Genomic DNA, 17,958 nt, shown 5'->3' on the forward strand with positions numbered 1-17,958 from the left:
AATGTGTGACCGCGGTCAGCCCTCAGTGGACCCACCCACTACTCCACACCTGGGATCCACCCACAGCTGCCGGCGCACCTGGGCCACGTGCTGGGGTAGGTCCAGTGGGTCCTTCCTGCCCGACCTCACTCTGCAGTTGGCTCTGGCCCTCTTATTGGTTTGGCTGAAGGGTTCGATGTTGTCAGGCTTCCATATAGTTCAATTTTCTGTGGTTTGGCTGCGTTTATGTTGCTATAACTTTGTTGTTTTTAGATTTGGTTGTGCAAGAAGGAAAAGTGTTTCTACCTACACCTCCATCTTCATGGAAAGGATCAATGTTCTTAATCAGATTTCAATTTGGAATGGGCAGCTAGATTATATCTTCCCTTTTTATCCAAAGACCAGAAAAGGGAAAGCCTAGCAAAACATAAAATATTTCAATAGTAACTTCCCCCACTCCAAGTAAACATCGCAGAGAAAAACTGGTCACATTCTTATGCTCATCATCAAAAGTCAAGTGGGAAGTTTAGAGCTGTACCCTAACCCACCTATAATGAAGCATTTCCTGCCACCCCAATGGGGTTGTAGCAGAGAAGCAGCTGAGACTTCCATCAAACCCAATAGTAGAGAGCTCCTCTCAGTTATATCAGTAGAGGCCGTGGGAGCAGCAGTTGCAAGGCTTCCAAGAAAGAATGGTGTAAGCAGCGGGCTGGTGGAAGGGATAACTTCCTACTCCACTCAGGAGTGACAAGGTATCCCTCCTCACCAGAGAGTCAGTGGACCCAAGTGGGAAACTTGGATTTTCAGCCTCACTTCCAGCAACAAGATGGCATGGTGTCAGAGAAGTCTTCCAAAACAGAAGGTTTTATTAAAATCCAGGGATTTGAAATATAATACCTTAAGTATCCAGGATATAATTTAAAAAATCATTGAGCTATGAAGAGCCAGGAAAATCTTAGCTTAGAAACAAATTAGGATTACTTGATGAGTACTTTAAAGCTGCCATAATCAAACAATGCTTCAATGAGCAATTGCAAACAATGTCTTGTAACAAAGGAAAACATAGATCATCTCAGTAAAGAAATAGAAAACCTTGACAAAGAAACAGGTGATATAATGAAGACCAAAATATTTGGTCTTCAAAATACTTTGGTCTCCAAAATATTTTTAGACCTGAAAAGTTTAATAAGTTAAATGAAAACTCTGCTGAATTTGCTTAATAACAAAATGAGACAAAGGGGGAGAAATCAATAATCTTGAAGACAGAACAATATAACTTACCCAATCTGAACAAGAGACATAAAATAGGCAAGAAGAAAACGAAGAGGAAGAAGAAAAAGAGGAAGAAGAAGAAGTAGGAGGAGGAGAAGAAGAATTGTCATCATCTCAGGAACCTGTGGAACTATAACAAAGTATATTTAATATTTCTGTTTCAAATTCTACAGGGAATGAGAGAACATGGAACTGAAAAATCATTCAGAGAAAAAATGCATAAAAATTTCTCAAATTTTCCAGAAGACAAAAACATAAACATTCAAAAACTGAGGAAACTCTGCACAGGATAAACTAAAAGGAATCCAGGCCAAGATACATCAAAATAAAACTTTAGAAAACTAAAGGCAAAGAAAGAAATCTTGAAAGCAGCAAGGGATTGAAAAAGTAATGATATTCATCAGTAAAGGGAAAACAATGGAAACACCAGCTAATTTCTCATCAGGAATTATGGGTGCCAGTAGCACAACATGATTCAGGTTTTGAAAGAAAAATGTTGTCAACCCAGAATTCTATATCCAGAAAAAAATATTCTTAAGAAATTAAGTGAAAATCAAGACATCTTCCTATGTAAAATTTACTCTTTCCATAATTTTCACGAATATTCAATAAAACATGGTATTTTAAGTAAATTGTGTCCCCATTACATTTATATGTTGAAACTCTAACCTCTGCAGTTATATATGGAGAGGAGGTCTTTTAGTAGTAAAGGTAAATGAGGACAGAAGGCTGGGGCCCTAATTACATAGGATCAGTGTTCTTAAGAAAAGAGACACCAGAGATCTCGACATCACCTAGATCTTGGACATCTAGACTCCACAGCTGTGAGAAAAGAAATATCTGTTGTCCAAGCTGTCTGGTCTGTTTTGTTTTGTTATAGCAGCCCTAGACAACTAATTGACATGGACACATAGATAACAGAAAATGTAAAAAATGCAGAGAAAATTAACAGAATTTTATCACACAGACTACAGACAAATTTGGGAAGTATATTTTCCTTATCTTTTTAAAAATTATTTATTTATTTTTAGAGAAAGGGGAAGGGAGGGAGAAAGAGAGGGAGAGAAACATCAATGTGTGGTTGCCTCTCATGCACCCCCGACATGGACCCAGCCCACAACCCAGGTATGTGCCCTGACTGTGAATCAAACTGGCAACACTTTGGTTCAAAGGCTGGCATTCAATCCACTGAGCCGCACCAGCCAGGGCTGTTTTCCTTTTCTTTTAAAACATAGCAGTAGGTGTGAATCTAAGACTGTTAGGAGTATTGTTGAAGAATAAAAAACACCTTAGTTTTAGACCTGCCAGGGTTTAGGAATGTGGGTGTAACATGGAAGAGATCTTTGTGATGATTGAATCTTTATGTATCTTGGTTGCAGAGACAGTTATAGGAATCTACACATGGGAGAAAATGTCACAGAACTATTTACATTCAGTGTGCTAATATTAATTTCTTGGATTAAGTATTTGACTATCATTACATAAAAATGTAACCTTTGTAGGAACCTGGATGAAAGGCACACAGGACCTTTTAGCATTGTTTCTACAATTTCACATCAACCTATTAGTTATTTCAAAATAGCAACATAAATTTAACTTTTGAAAGTTCCTGAAAAAAGTAAACATAAAATTACCATATGATCCAGAAATTTAACTTCTGGGTATTAACCTAAAGAAAATACTAATTCAAAAAGATATGTTCACTCCAATGTTAACTGCAACATTATTTACAATAGCCAAGACACAGAAACAATGTAAGTGTCCATCCATGGATGAGAATATTATTTAACCATAAAAAGGATGAAATATTGCTATTCATGACAACATGGATGGACCTTCAGATCATTAGGCCTAGAAAAATAAGTCAGGCAGAGGAAGTCAAATACCATATGACTCTTTTGTGAAATAAAAAAAAAAAAAAGCTCTTAGATGCAGAAAACAGCCTGGTCATTGCCAGAGAAAAGCTGGGTGTGGGAGGGCAGGGTGTGGAATGGATAAAGGCAGTGAAAAGATACAAAATCCCAGTTATATAATGAATAAATCATGGAATCTAATGTACAGCATGGTGGCTATAGTCAGTAAGAAAGTATTGCATATTTGAAAGTTGCTGACAATGTAGATCTTAAAAGTTCTCATGACAAAAAATTGTAAAAGTATGTGGTAATGAATGTTAACTAGACATTGTGGTTATTATTTCCCAGTATACACAGTTATTGAATTATGATGTTGTATATCTGAAACTATGTAATGTCGTAGGTCAGTTATACTTCAATAAAATGTCTATTAATAGATAATGCTGTTCACTGTGACCTGAGGTCCTTAAATAGGCAAAAAAGACTAGCAGAGTGATTATTAATTTGGGGAGGTCTTTGATTACACAATATCACATCTTCTTATGTCAAGAAATTTAAGAGTCACACTCAGCAATCTCAATCCTGGGAATATATCCTAAGAATTCCAAAACACCAATCACAAAGAATATATGCCCCACTATCTTCCTAGCGACATTGTTTACAATAGCCAAGATCTGGGAACAGCCCAAGTGCCCATCAGCAGATGAGTGGATAAAAAAGCCCTGGTACATTTACACAGTGGAATACTATGTGTCTGTATAAAAGAAGGAACTCTTACCTTTTGTGCTAGCATGGATAGACCTGGAGATTATTATGCTAAGTGAATTAAGCCAGTTAGAGAAAGACAAATACCATATGATTTACCTATAAATAGAATCTAATGAATAAAATAAACTGATGAATAAAATAGAACTAGAGGCATGGATACACAGAACAGACTGACAACTGTCAGACGGGAGGGAGATTGTGGAGGGACTAGAAGATAGGCAAAGAGCACATATGCATAACACAGACAGCAATGTGGTGAAGGCTGGTGGGGGGTGCAGTGGCTAGGTGGAAAGTGGGGAGGGGGGAAATGGGGCACATCTGTAATAGTGTCAAAAATTTAAAAAACAGTTACAGAAAAGAAAACACGCACACACACACAAAAAAAAACACCTTCAAGGAGGCTTCTAGTACAAGTACTTGTAAAACTATGCAAATCCTTAAGAAGAAGTGGTGCCTCTGAGAAGTTAATTATTGGGCAGATTTGGGGAAGAAAGCATCCAAACTAGTGGTTTCCTAAGTCACCTCCTCCAGGGCACAACACATGCTTAAAACAGGGAGTGTTTTTAACACACACAGACCAAGATCAGACGTCTTCCATGGCTGGGCTTGCTGGTGTCTACACCATGAGAAACAGATGTCTAAGACTCCTGCCAGGTAGGTAGAATTATAACAGTGACAATAGACAGTTAAAGCTATCTGGGAACTCTCTACCCAGTTTGAAAATATTGCCTGTTTTTCTTGATATCTAGCTTGTTTTTTCACTGTTTTTATAAGAAACAAAACAAACAAATTTTGAGAAGGGTATTAGCTCATATGTATTAACTCTCAAAGGGAAAGTTAGTGAAACTCATTCCTAGGGCATACTTGAGGACTTAACAGACATTTCTCATTCTACCCCTTGCATTAGTCATTTCTCTAGAGGCAGAATCAATAGGAGAAAGCACATGCAAGAGAGAGGGAGGGAGGAAGAGAGGAAGGGAGGGAGAGAGGTAGAGAGACAGAGAGACAGAGAGACAGAGAGAGCTTTATTATAAAGAATGAGCTCATGAGATAGTAGAGGCTGAAAAATTCAAAGTCCACAGGGCATGCCAGTAGGCTGAAAACCCAGGGAAGAATTGACATTGCATCTCAAATCCAAGTCCAAAGGCAATTTGGAAGCAGAATTCTCTCTTCCATCAGAGGAAGAAGTCAGTCTTTTTTCTGTTCAGGTCTTTAACTGATTGGATAAGGCCTACCCAGATTACGGAGGGTCATCTGCTTTACTCAAAGTCTACCAATATAAATGTTAATCTCATCTTTTAAAAAAAACATATTCACACCAACATCTCACCTTGTGTTTCACCAGATGTCTGGGTACTGTGGCTTAGCCAATTTGATCCACAAGATTAATTAACACACTGCCTATATTGTTTGTCTCAGAAGAGTAGATCATCAAATTATCTGAAAACTCCATTATGCTAAGAAATACATTATCTTTGTGTGCATATCATGGCAGGATGTAAAGGACAGTGAATTGGTAAAAATCAATATTAATGATGTTAGCTGAAGTCTGATTAGTCTTTATTTCTTTCAATGCTTCAGATAATAACTGTCATCTGGTAAGCTAGGTATTCCTTACAGATTGTCCCCATTGGTTATAATTTGCTTTCTGGTTTTTATGAAAAATAGCCATATTTATCATTATCTGATTTTTGGAGCATGATTTTTTAATAATGGAATGAAGTTCCTGTAAAGGCACACAGATCTGAATTTTCATTGGGTTCATGCTCACATGGATGACATGACAGACTCTGATAGGTGACCCAGTTATTGCCTGTAGGGTAGAGCTTATTCCTCTGCACCCTTAGTGGTTTTCATACCACGCAGTCTGTTCAGTGACATTTCTCAGTACTGAACAGGGTGAGAAAGGGCAAAAGTTGAGCCCTCAGTGCACAATAAGGCGACCAAGAGCTCATTTGGAAGCTGCATAGAAGGAGGCATAGAAGCCACAGTCCTCTATCTGGAGAGGCCACTTACCCAGGAGATAATGGCTCAACCTGCAGGTGCCTTAGTTCTCATTCCTCACCCCTCATCACCTTCCTTTTCTTGATTCCAAAGCTCCTATTCCTGTTGATACTGTGAGGGAGGACTCGCACTTTTGGAGTCTAACTCCAATACCCATGTTCTTTTTGTATACCCAGAAAACGTACGTTAAACAAGGGAAATGATTCTGGAAAAAATCCTCAGATTTGTGCCATTGACAGAAAATAAGAAACTGGGTCTGGGCAAAGAGACACCAGTCTGAGGACTTTCTCCTTTAGGATGTACCCCCTCCAGTGGGAGAGGTTGGGGTTTCTAAGACGTATCCCTCTCAGCAGCTGTGTGTATGTTCTGTCCCCTTACCTGTGCCACCTGAGGTTCCATGAGGACTGTGTCTTTTGGTGACTGATTCTGCTGGGTGGGGTGTCAGGGGTCTTGAGAAATGGAGGAGAAAGATGGAGTCCTTGATTCTGAATAAAGTACAAGAAGAACCTGCTGAAGGCTGTAGACTGCAGGGCAAGAGCCACTTCGACAGAAAGCAATGGCCATGCAGCCAAGAGTTGAAATTGGAGATTGATTCTCTTTTCTTTGTCATCTCTCCATCTTTTTCTGTCCCAGAACTGTCAGTGCTGCTGATGTTGCCTTGGGTTGTTGCAGCCCTGAAAGATACAGGTGAGTCTGCCCAGACAGACCCCCATTGGTGATATTAAGCTGCAGTCTGGGTCCTCTCGCCAGTTGGGAGGGAAGAAGGCTTATTCTGCAGGTGAGGCTCAGAGATGGTCTTAAGGGAATACCATCTTCCCTTAAGGTGAGAGATGGAGATAAGGGAAGCTGTTTTTACCTCCCTAAATACCCAGAGTTTTGTTTTGTTTTTCTCTCTCCTTTTCCAATAGCAGCCACCCCTCCTTTCTCTCCCCTTCTCCAGTCTTGGGCCCACATTTGTCCATGGCTTTATCCATTCCCTGAGCCTTCTGACCATGGTCTCCATCCTCACTGTTGTGTTCCCACAGCCTGCATTCGATGGTGCCCTCCGAACCCTCCATGTGTCAATGCCCATGCTTGTCACTGCGCTCCGGGATTCAGTTCTGCATCTCCAGATGTCTTCACTGGCCACTTGAAAAGTTGTTATGGTATGAAGGCTTGGGGATGATGGAGGGACATAAAGAGGCTGTTGGGAAAGATTGTGGAGCATCCTGAGCCACCATCCCTGAGAGCAGCACTGAAGCTTTTAGTTGAAGATTAAAGAGAGGAGGCAGGGCAGGAGAGCATGAGGGAAGTGGGCAATCAGGATTTTGTGATTAGTATGAGCATGTCGAGAGCTTACACAGTAGCTGTGTGGGTTCAAAGCCTAGCTTTACCACTGACTGGTTCTCTGACCTTCAGGAAATTGTGTCTCCTCTCTTCCCCTCAGTTTCCTTGTCTGTATATTGGGAATAATCACTCTGTGTACCCCACATGAATGGTGTGAGGTTTCATAATTATCTGTATGAAAAAAACTTTTAAAGATGAGAACAGAGAAATTGTCAACAAATGTGACAATTTGTGACTATTTCAACAAATTGTCAACAAATGTGACTATTTTTGTGTTACTGCTGTTATTGTAATTATTATTTTCATTGCACAAAGAAAGGAAAAAATAAGGGGAGCAACAGGAGGAAAGAAACACTGAGAGCCTGCAACCTCAGGCTCCCCCACCAGCTCACACTCACCAGGAATCCTGTCCACTCGCAATCATGGTTGCCTGCTCAGACTCACAACAGAGCCAGGGTGGCAGAGCTAGAGTTGATCCTTTTCCCCACCTTCACTCATTTCACCCCACTTCTGGAAACCACCAATTTGTTTTCCATATCTATATGTTTGTGGTTTTTTTATTTCACATTGAGGTCATACTGTATTTGTATTTTTCTTTCTGACTCATTTCACTTAGCCTAATGCCCTCAAGATCCAGCCATATTGTCACAAAAGACAGAGTTTCCTTCTTTTTATGGTTGAATGATATTCGTTATTATTCATTATCCATTCATCTATCAGTGGACTCTCAGGTTGTTTTTGTATCTTGGTTGTTGTAAATAATGCTGCAATGAACATGCAGATACAGATATCTTTCAAGATTGTCATTTTACTTCTCATATACCCAAAAATAGAATTGATGAATCACATGGTAGTTCTATCTTTACATTTTTGAGGAACCTCCATACTGTTTTACATAGGGGCTGCACCAATTTAAATTCCCACCAAAAATGTCCAAGGTCCCTTTTCTTCATGTTCTCTCCAACACTTGTTTTCTCTTGTCCTTTTGATAATAGCCATTCTAACAGGTGTAAGGTGATATCTCTATGTGGTTTTGATTTGCATGTCTAGTGATTAGTGATGTTGAATATTGTTTCATGTATCTGTTGGCTATTTGGATGTCTTCTTTGAAAAATGTTTATTCAGATCCTCTACCCATTTTTTAATCTGTTTTGAAACTGGAAAAGCCAGCATTTGTGCTGCCTATCACCACCAGACCCAGTAAGCAGAGACAGGGATTGAATCTTTATGGGCACTTTATTCAGAATGGCCAGCAATCTGAGAAGACCGCGGGTTTGTACCCTAATAGACCATCTTAAATTTCATTTTCAACTGACCCTTTTTATAAGGAGAAGAGTGTAGGTAAGGGGTCTGGAATTCAGAAAAAAAGGTCAATTAGATAAAAGCTGCAGTTGGCAATTTCCCTAACATCCTTTCATCCGCCAACCAGTCATTTTCTTTAACTGTGTCCTGCTGTTGTAGACCGCTCTTCCTGACTTTAGGAATTGTATCTCTACCCCTTGTGGCTAAGGGTGAGAGACGACCTTTGGAATGCCAGCCGCAGGAGACAAAGCCTGTCTCTGGTAGTGAATGCTGCCTCAGTTCCTCTCCCTGCCTCCAAAGCTTGGTCGGAAGTCAATGACGGGTAACACCCCTGACAGCAGGGGGCAACCTAAGCCAGACTCAATCACTTGGGAGGCCTTCATGGAAGGATGGGGGGGGGGGGGGGGGGGGGGGGGCGGTGCTCAACAAAGAGGGAGCAATGGACTCTTGCCCCCCAGCTTTGTCAAAGCCTGAGTCCCCATGTTCTCTGGGAAAAGCGCTTCCTGGCTCTAATCCTCTTAAGCCTGAATATCTGTTGGGGAGAGGTGCAGCTCTTTGTCTTGCTAGAGCGTGTCCTGAGGGAAAATCTGGCATCACAAAGACTTGCTGATTAACTTGTGAAATCTGCTCTGCTAAAAGTGCTTTCATTCATATGATAAGGGTCCAAGAGGAAATGAGTATGTCTCCCAAAGTTTCTGCAACTCTCTTTCTGACAGACACTGACTCGGATCTCTTTGTAATATTATCTACTGTTTGATCCTTGCCGCCCTGTATTCCTGTGTATTACAACCCAATAAAAGGCTATGGAGAAAGGCGCTCGGGGCCTTTTTCTCCTCGGAGAAACTGGCCTCTGCTGGCCTTTGTCTCCCCTAAGAAACTGGCCACGGCCCACCTTCCACCCCAAAGCAGATCCAGCATGTCTCAGCCATATTTATTCATTCACGCTTGTCCGTGGCACCAGGGGAACCTCTCATGAAGTAGTCACCCCCACATCCTGGGTGATTTTTTTCATCTGTGTTCTGGGCAGTGGACTGTCTCTCCCAGGAACACAATGACTTGGATACCACCTTGATTGTTTATGGTCTTTTCAGGAGCACAAATGTCAATCGCTGGTGGTCTCCTGGAGTCAGGGAGGGCCATACCTGCAGTTCCTGAAACAATAGCTTTTTACATGCATTAGCTATTAGGCTTATTAACTATTACATTAAACTAAAAATTTTCAACTTTTGAGTCCCCCATCATTTATTTGGGTTTCCTGCTATTAAGTTGTATGAATTTTTATGCATTTTTGCATGTTAACTCCTTATCAGATACATGGTTTGCAAATAATTTCTCCCAATTGCAGGTTGCTTTTTCATCGTGATGATAGTTTTCTTTGCTGTACAAAAGCTTGTTAGTTTGATGTAGTATCACTTGTCTATTGTTGCTTCTGTTGTCTTTATTTTTTTTGTATCAAATACAAATATTCATTGCCAAGACAGATGTCCAGGAGCTGACTCCAACCTATGTTTTCTTCTATGAATTTTATGATTTCAAGGTAGCATTAGTTCTTAAATTATCAAATTTTGGCTCAAAGAGATTTAGTGACTTGCCAAAATTTTACAACGAATAAGGTGGTAGAACTAAGATCTAAAACTGAGGGAGTTTTATTCATCAAGAAAATGGGAACATAAAATGAAATTATAATATTAAAAATGGTTCAACCCTCCTCTTCTTGGTGGGGGGTCAGGCAAGTGGTCCTGGTCCCCGCAATGTACGGAGGCAGAGAGAAAGGGCTCCAGCTCCCTCGGCATCATGTCTGTGGTGCCAAAGGTTTCCAGTTTGCTGGTTCTATCCTCAAACACCAGGACACTGGTAAAAATAAAAATTTTAAATTTTAAATTTAAATTTAAATTTAAAAAACGGTTCAAGTGGAAAATTTAATTATGTATGTTTAATCACCATAAAATAGGAGCAAAATAAAATTTTGCAGCAATAAATACTTTTCCTCTACTCAATATACTCTTAGATGCAGCTTTATTGGTACTAAATGAAAATATTCCCAATATGTTTAACGAGATGAGAAAAATACGCCCCTAAATTTTTTAGTAGTTTATATAGTGGACTTGTGTATGATTATCTGCTTTCTTTTTACATTTTCTTTGTTTTCCAAGTATCCATGTGTTATTTAAAGTTTGTGGAAAAGTAAATTTTATCAGGGAAAAAAACCACATTGTTGTAACTACTGCCAAGCCCATCCATGAACATCGTAGAGGTCTGCCTAAAGGTTTCTCTGTGCATTTGCATGTGCATATCTCATGGGAAACTGTAAACTGGGCAGATGTAGAGAGAAGATGCTACTACTAAGGTACCTGGATCTAAGCTTTTTTTGAGGGTGCTTGTCAGGTTCAGGGGTTTTCCACTGTCATGTCTTCTCATCCCACATACCTTGTTCCCACCTATCCCCCACTCTATTCCACCCCACCCCATGAAACTCAGAGACAGGTCTCCAGCCACTGCCATCATCTGAAAGGGAGTAGGGGTTGAATATGAATGCCACAGATGTGTGTTGCTCCCAGCTCCTCTCATGTCCTGGTGCTGACACCACAGCCTGGGCCATAAAAGGGAAATCCATGAATTCAGACAAAAAATTCTGACCTAGGGAGACCAGCTGCCTGCCTTGACTCATCATGACCCCACAAGTCCCTTCAGGATCCAAAGTCTTTGATCCTCTGATTGGAATGTACAAGGTTAAACATTCTGTCCCTGGATTTTGATTTCTTGTGTCCCTGGTTCTTATTAAGTTGTTTTGTTGTTTGTTTTTTTTTTTTGTTAGCCAGTGGTGTCCAGCCCCTCCTCCAAGGGTTCCTAAGCTACTCAAAGGGGTCCTAGTTCACAGGTATCTTTCTCTCATGTGTGGGGAACATGGAGAGATAAGATGCCAGAAGACACCCTTAGACTTAGCTATGAGCACCTTCATACTGCTTGTTTATTTCACATCTGTGATGGACATTGATAAGGAGGAATTTCCTCCAGGGGTGGAGACAGGAAGATGCCCCCTGAGAAATCCTGGGGTATCCGCAAAAGGGCTGACACTGGGAGCTGGGGGAGTGCTTGACCAGGAGGGTGGAGTGTGCTTGAGCTATTATGAATAATGGAAAGGTGGAAGCTGTCAACAGACAGGGGTCTGACATGTGGCTCTGTCTTCAAGGGTGTAATGATCAGCATCCTGGTCAGCCCCCAGCCATGACTCCCTCCATGACCTCACCACTAAGGGTGGCCTTCAAATTCCACTGCCACCTTGACTGGAAGCCACCCTCAAGAACCCAATGATGCAAACAGTACAAGAGCGGAAGGTTTATAGCTTGAGTCAGTGCCTCCGTCTATCCCTCAAGGCCTGGAAAGATGGATGCAGCCCCATCATGACACAGCAGAGTGTCTGAGTCTAGGTGCCCTCAGAGCAGCCAGAGAGTAAAGATTAGCAGAGGAGTCAACAGGCTCTGGAACAGCTGACTCTGCCCAGCCCAGCCCCAGGAGTGCCACCCTGGACCTGCATTCTGTCCCGTCCCTATCACAGGGTCAGACTGTAAGCCAGGGTCTCTGACCTGTGAGAACCTATGCCTTTGAGAGGTGACATTTTGTCTTCTTGTGTTCCAGACATCAAGGAGTGTGGACCACACTCAAGAGTTTCCTGTGGAGTATATTTAGACTGTAAGGACTTCATGGAGAGCTACTGTATGTGCAACCCACACTACAGACCTGTTTCTGAGGCAATGTTCGACATTGATCCCCACAAACCATGTGATGGTAAGAATAACTCTGTGTCTTCCTTCTCCTCATTCATCAGGTTTGGGATTCTCAGTCCTTTCTCCAGGCCATGGCGGGGGGGTAGCCTGGGCCCCTACTAGGTCACTCACCCTCTCTGAATCCCAAGACTCTGAACTCCCCCACCAAATGCCACTTAGACAATTTTGGAACATCCTCTTGTTACCACCTGATATCTTATTTTCATAACTCAAAGAAAAAGGTGTCATTCAAGATGCTTCAAGAGCTCACAGAGTGTTGCATTCCAGTGCAGTATTCATCTTTGTCTTCTTCATCAGTGACTGCCAGGCTGAGACTTTCCCTCACTAGAGTCTGCATGGATTCAGCCACCCCAAGAGCACTCTCAGAATCCACAGGCCTTAAAGGGCCCTGTTCAGAAATGTGGGAGTGGAAAGAATCAAGGGCAGGTCCATGTTCCCCAGCTGGCCTTGCCCTAGTCAACGCCCACACCTGATGAAACTCCTCCTTGCACCCGACTCCACTGCTCAGCTGCTCAGCTGCATCTATTTCCCCAAACAAGTCTCCACTCTTGTTTAATCTAACAAGTCAGTTCCTGGGCCTGTGGGCAACTCAGATGGCTGGAGTAGGTAGGGTGACACAGACTACCCCACACATACTTGGAAAGCTGGATAAAACGAAGAGGCTCCTATCTTGATGAGATTGAAAGAAAGGACATAATTGGACACCATTGCTCCATGCCCAACTCTCTCCTGTAGAGGGCAACCCAGGCCACCTGGGGGCCCAGACCACTGGGGGACAGATGATGGAGGCTGAGTTCCCCTCAGCAGGACCTACATGTTTTTGTCTCTGGTGGGAAACCAAGGAGCCAGATGATAGAAACAGCTGCCACCCTTCACCAATCAGACCCTGCTCTCCTCTCAAGTCATCCAGCCCTCACCTACCACTGGCCTTGCTCAAAAGTGGATTCTCACCACTTCCTGCCAGTCCAAGGGATGCCTTTGTGGGGGTTAGAAGAGGCATTTTGACCGCCCTGGACAGGACACCAACCTTCATTGTCCACCACAGGCTGGAATCTTCCACTGTCTGGGTGGGTCAGGTTTATCTGGCATCATCTTTATTCTCCTCACTCCTTCCTGCAAGCCCTTTGAGGAATTGGGCTCACGGGTGGGTCCTGACCCAGCTCCATGGGGCTGGAGTGTCAGAGTTTGCATGGATGTGAGCTTGGTTCTGCCAACAACACTGAAGTCCCGCGGAGAATTCAGGATGGCTTGGAGGAGGGAGGACAAAGGCCATCACTGGGAGCCAAGATTTGTACTGCTCAGAGGATGTAGCATTCCTCCTGCTCTTGGTTCCCTGGAAGCCCATCCTGGCCTTTGTCCAAATCCTCAGGCTAGGCCATAGGTAACCATGATGTCCCCACCCCACCTGGGAGCTGCACAGGGAAGCAAGGGCACAGGGGCTGAAAAACAGGGAGAACTCAGGCCACTTCCACCCACATCTGAACAACAGAGCATCGAGGCCACCACAGTCACCCATAGGGTGGATGCCTCCATGTGAAATGGCACCTACTTGCCAGGGAGGAGAGAGTGAGGTCTTCACAAAGCAGATTTCTGCCATTGCCAAAGAACAACGTATGTGGACACTGTAGAAGGCAAACCAATATGAGGACTTTCTTCCTCCTGTAAAATGTACATCCTCCATTGGGAGAGGTTGGGGTTTCTAAGATGTGTCCCTGTCATCAGCTGTGTGTATGTTCTGTCCCATTACCTGTGGCACCTGAAGTTCCCTGAGGGCTGTGACTGTCAATGACTGACTCCTTGGGGAGTCCCAGGAAATGGAGGGGAAAGACTGAGTCCTTGATTCCAAGTGTAAAAACCTCAGAGAAGCTGTCAGAAAGCTGTGGGCTGCAGGGCTAGAGCCACCTGCCCAGGTGGCAATGGACAGGTGGACAAGGGTTGAAACAAGTTCCACTTTCCTATCTTTATCATCTGTCTATCTGTCCCAGGACTCATTTTGCAGCTGTTTTTGACATTGACTGCTGCGGAGGAAAACCTGAAAGGTGAGTTTTCCCAGCCAGGCCCGGTGACTTAAACCAAGGAGTGCTTGTTGAGGTCTGGGTCCTCTCACCAACAAGTGGGGAGAGGAGGCTTACTCCACAAGTTGGACCCAGAGATGGTCTTCTGGAATTAACAGAAGCATTTCTTCCTCCATAAATGTCTAGAATTTTCTGAGCTCTTCCAAATCCAATGGTAGCATCACTCCCTCCCTACACCCTTCTCCTTTTGGACCCCCAGTTGGTAGCTGACTTCCTCCATTTCTTGGGCCTTCTGACCATGGTCTCCATCCCCACAGCCTCTGTCCCCAAAGACTGTGCTCCATGGTGTCCCCCGCACTCCACATGTGTCAATGCCACTGCCTGTCGCTGTCTTTCGGGATTCAGCTCTTCATCTGGGGAGATCATCACCAAACTCACGGAGACTTGCAATGGTACAGAGACTTGGGTGGGGGATTGGAGGGCATACAGAAATTGTTGAGTGGGCGGGAGGTTGTGGGGCATCCAGAGCCCTCATCTCTGAGAGCAGCACAGGAGCACTTTGTCAAGGATAAGAGAGAAGGCAGGGCTGGGAAAAAAGAGGGACGTGGGCAGTTTTTCATGAATAGTCTATCAAATCCACTCCCCATTTTTAAACTAGATTGCATAGTGTTTTGTTGTTGTTGTTCTGTTGAGTTCTGAGTCCTTTATATAGTATTTTGATGTTAACCACTTATCAGCTGTGTGATTTGCAAACATTTTTCTCTCAAATTGTAGGTTTTATCTTGATGGTTGCCTTTGCTATACAGTAGCTTTTTTGGTTAATGTAACCCCATTTATTTATTTTTGCTTTTGTTGCCTTTGCTTTTGATGTCAAATCCAAAAAATTTTTGCCAAGTCTAATGTCAAGGAGTTCAGCTCCTATGTTTTATTCTAGGACACTTATGGTTTCATGGTAGTATTGTTTTTTAAAATATCATAATTTGTAGCAAAGGGATTGAGTAAATTATCCAAAATCACACAATTAATAAGGTGGTAGAACCTAGATCCAGGACTAAAACTGGAGTTTTTATTCTTCAATAACACAAGATCAAGAAAGGAAAGTATCCTTAAAATGGTTAAGATAGTAAATTTATGCTGTGTGAATTTTACCACAGTATACAAGGGGAAAAAATTATATGATTTTTACAACAAGAAATTTTCTTCATCTACTCAAAATAGTCTTAGATGCATGTTTATTGATAATTTAAAAACACTCATTTGTGTTTTAAACAATTTTAAAAATACCTAAAATTTCCCAGTAGTCTGTGTAGTGAACTTATAGGTGATTTTCTTTGTTGTTTTTGCATTTTCTTTGTTTTCTAAGTATCTATATGGTATTTAATATTGAGTGAAAAGTACATCTTATTAGGGGAAAGAAAAAGATGTTGAGTAATGTCCACTCCACCCATGACCCTGCAGGTATTCCTAAAAAGTCCTTTGTGCATTCACATGTGGTTGTCTCATGAAAATTTGTAGACTCAGTGGACATGGAAGAGATCCTGCTGCTACTGTAACTGGATCCCAGCTCCTTGCTGGGAGCACACTTGTCAGGTTGAGTAATTTCCCATTGTCATATCTTCCAGAGCCACACACCTAGTTTCAGCTGTTTCTCACACCTCTCTACCCCACACCCTTAACCTGGAAGACAGGCCTCCAGCCATTGTCGCCATTTCACCAAGAGCAGAAGCATCCCTCCTGCTTTTTCTCTGACCTAGTGCTGACACCCACAGACTAGGCCAGGGACCTTAGAAGGAAAACCCACATGTTCAAAGAAGAAACTTTGATCTGAAAGAGACCAGATGAGAGTCCTATCAGGTTCCAAAGTCTTTGGTTTCCTGCATCTGCATTTTGATTCATTCTTGTGTATGTGGTTCTCATTAAGCCATTGTTTTTATCCAACAGTGTCCAGCCCCTGCTCAGTGAGTCCCTGAGCTACTCAAAGGGGACCTAGGTCATTGGCATCTCTTTCTGTCTCAGGCTCAGAGAACAAGGAGATAAGATGCCAGAAAACACTGTAGTGACTCAGCTGTGAACAGCTTTGTGCTGCTTCCTCATTTCACCCCCATGATGGGCTCTGATAAGGGGGAACTTCCTCCAGAGGTAGAGACAAGAAGATTCCCCTGAGAAAAACATCCTGGGGCATCTTCCAAAGGGCAGACATTGTGAGCTGGGAGAGGGCCTGACAAGGAGGGTGCAGTTTCCTTGGGCCACTCTGAGTAATGGGAGGTGGAGACCTCAATGGGCAGAGGCCAGACACCTGGCTCTATCTTCAGGTGTGAATGATAATATCACCCTGGACAGTGCCTAGCCATGACCCCCTCCATGATCTCAGCACTGAGAGTGGCCTCCACTGCCACACTCTCTCTGACTAGAGGCCACTCCCAGGTCTCCAGTGGTGCAAACAGCACCACAGTGGAGCGTTTGTAGCCTGAGGCAGTGCCTCCATCTACCTCTCAAGTCCTGGAATGGGGGATGCAGCCCTCCTTCCTGCCCCATCATGACACAACAGAGTGTTTGAGTCTAGGTGCTCTCAGAGCAGTCAGAGAGTACATATGAACAGAGAGGTCAGTGGGCTCTGCAGCAGCTGGCTCTGCCCAGCCCAGCCCAGCCCCAGGAGTGCCACCCTGGACCTGTGTACTATTCAGTCCCCATGACAGTTTCTGGCTGGGCACCAGGGCCTGTCTTATGGGATCTTACACCATTGGGAGGTAACCCTTTGCCCCATTTTGTTTCAGACATCAATAAGTGCAGACAACCCTTGACAGTGTCCTGTGGAAAACTGGCAGCCTGCCAGAACATGGAGGGGAGCTACTACTGCATGTGTGACCCAGAATACAAGCTTCTTTCTGGGGCAATGTATTTGCCCCATGAGATTTAGAACACGTGTCAAAATAAGAATGACCCCGCATCCTCTATCTCCCTGTCCCTGCAGTTTGGGGCCCATTGCCCCACTTTCTTCGGTCATCAGAGTGCCATTCTGAGCACCTACCTGGTCATCTACCCTCTCTGAACCCCAAGGCTCAGAACCCTCCACAGAGTGCCACTTCCAGATGTTCAGAATGTCCCTCCTGCCAACCTGGAATCTTATTTTTATGAAACAAGAGGGGGAGTGATATTAGGATACTTCATATTTTGGAAGGTGACCCTTTATTTTCTTGTGTTCCAGACATTAATGAATGTGAACCACCCTCAGTGGTGTCCTGTGGAAAATTTGCCAACTGCCAGAACACAGAGGGAAGCTATTACTGCAGGTGCAACTCGGGATATAGGCCTCATTCTGGAAAAACAGAGTTCAGGAATGAAAATGAGAACACATGTCAAGGTAAGAACCTCCCTGTGTTTTCCACCTGCTTGTCTGTGAAGTTTTGGGTCATTTGGCCCACTTTCCACAACATAAGAGGGCTGTCCTACTTGGTCACCTGCCCTCTCTGAAATCCAAGGCCCAAAACCCTCCACAGAGAGTCATTTCTGGAAGTTCAAAGGATCCCTCCTGCCTTTCTGGCATCTTATTTCCATAAATCAAGAGAGGGATGACATCCAAGACTTCAGGAGCTCATAGTATGTTGTGTTCCAGCACAATATCCATCCTCTCCACCATCACCAGTGACTGCCAGA

At 43.2% G+C, this 17,958-nt stretch overlaps 1 protein-coding gene and 1 non-coding gene across 2 annotated transcripts in view; both read left to right on the top strand.

Moving 5' to 3' along the window:
• Nucleotides 1-4,460: 4,460 nt before the first annotated feature.
• LOC119056034 (adhesion G protein-coupled receptor E2-like) overlaps nucleotides 4,461-17,958 on the top strand; it is a 45,779-nt gene continuing 32,281 nt past the window's right edge. The window contains 8 exon segments of the mRNA XM_053671943.1: nucleotides 4,461-4,526; nucleotides 6,510-6,563; nucleotides 6,902-7,021; nucleotides 12,141-12,290; nucleotides 14,275-14,323; nucleotides 14,602-14,756; nucleotides 17,079-17,232; nucleotides 17,508-17,665. Coding sequence (XP_053527918.1) covers nucleotides 4,469-4,526; nucleotides 6,510-6,563; nucleotides 6,902-7,021; nucleotides 12,141-12,290; nucleotides 14,275-14,323; nucleotides 14,602-14,756; nucleotides 17,079-17,232; nucleotides 17,508-17,665 — 898 coding nt within the window. The 5' untranslated portion in view covers nucleotides 4,461-4,468.
• On the top strand, nucleotides 10,209-10,358 carry LOC128628377 (small nucleolar RNA SNORA57). The gene has a single exon (XR_008392768.1). It is a non-coding gene; the product is annotated as a small nucleolar RNA SNORA57 (small nucleolar RNA).

This window comes from Artibeus jamaicensis, unplaced genomic scaffold, assembly GCF_021234435.1.
Source record: "Artibeus jamaicensis isolate MK-2021 breed Jamaican fruit bat unplaced genomic scaffold, CSHL_Jam_final contig_1870, whole genome shotgun sequence".
Taxonomy (NCBI): Eukaryota; Metazoa; Chordata; class Mammalia; order Chiroptera; family Phyllostomidae; genus Artibeus; species Artibeus jamaicensis.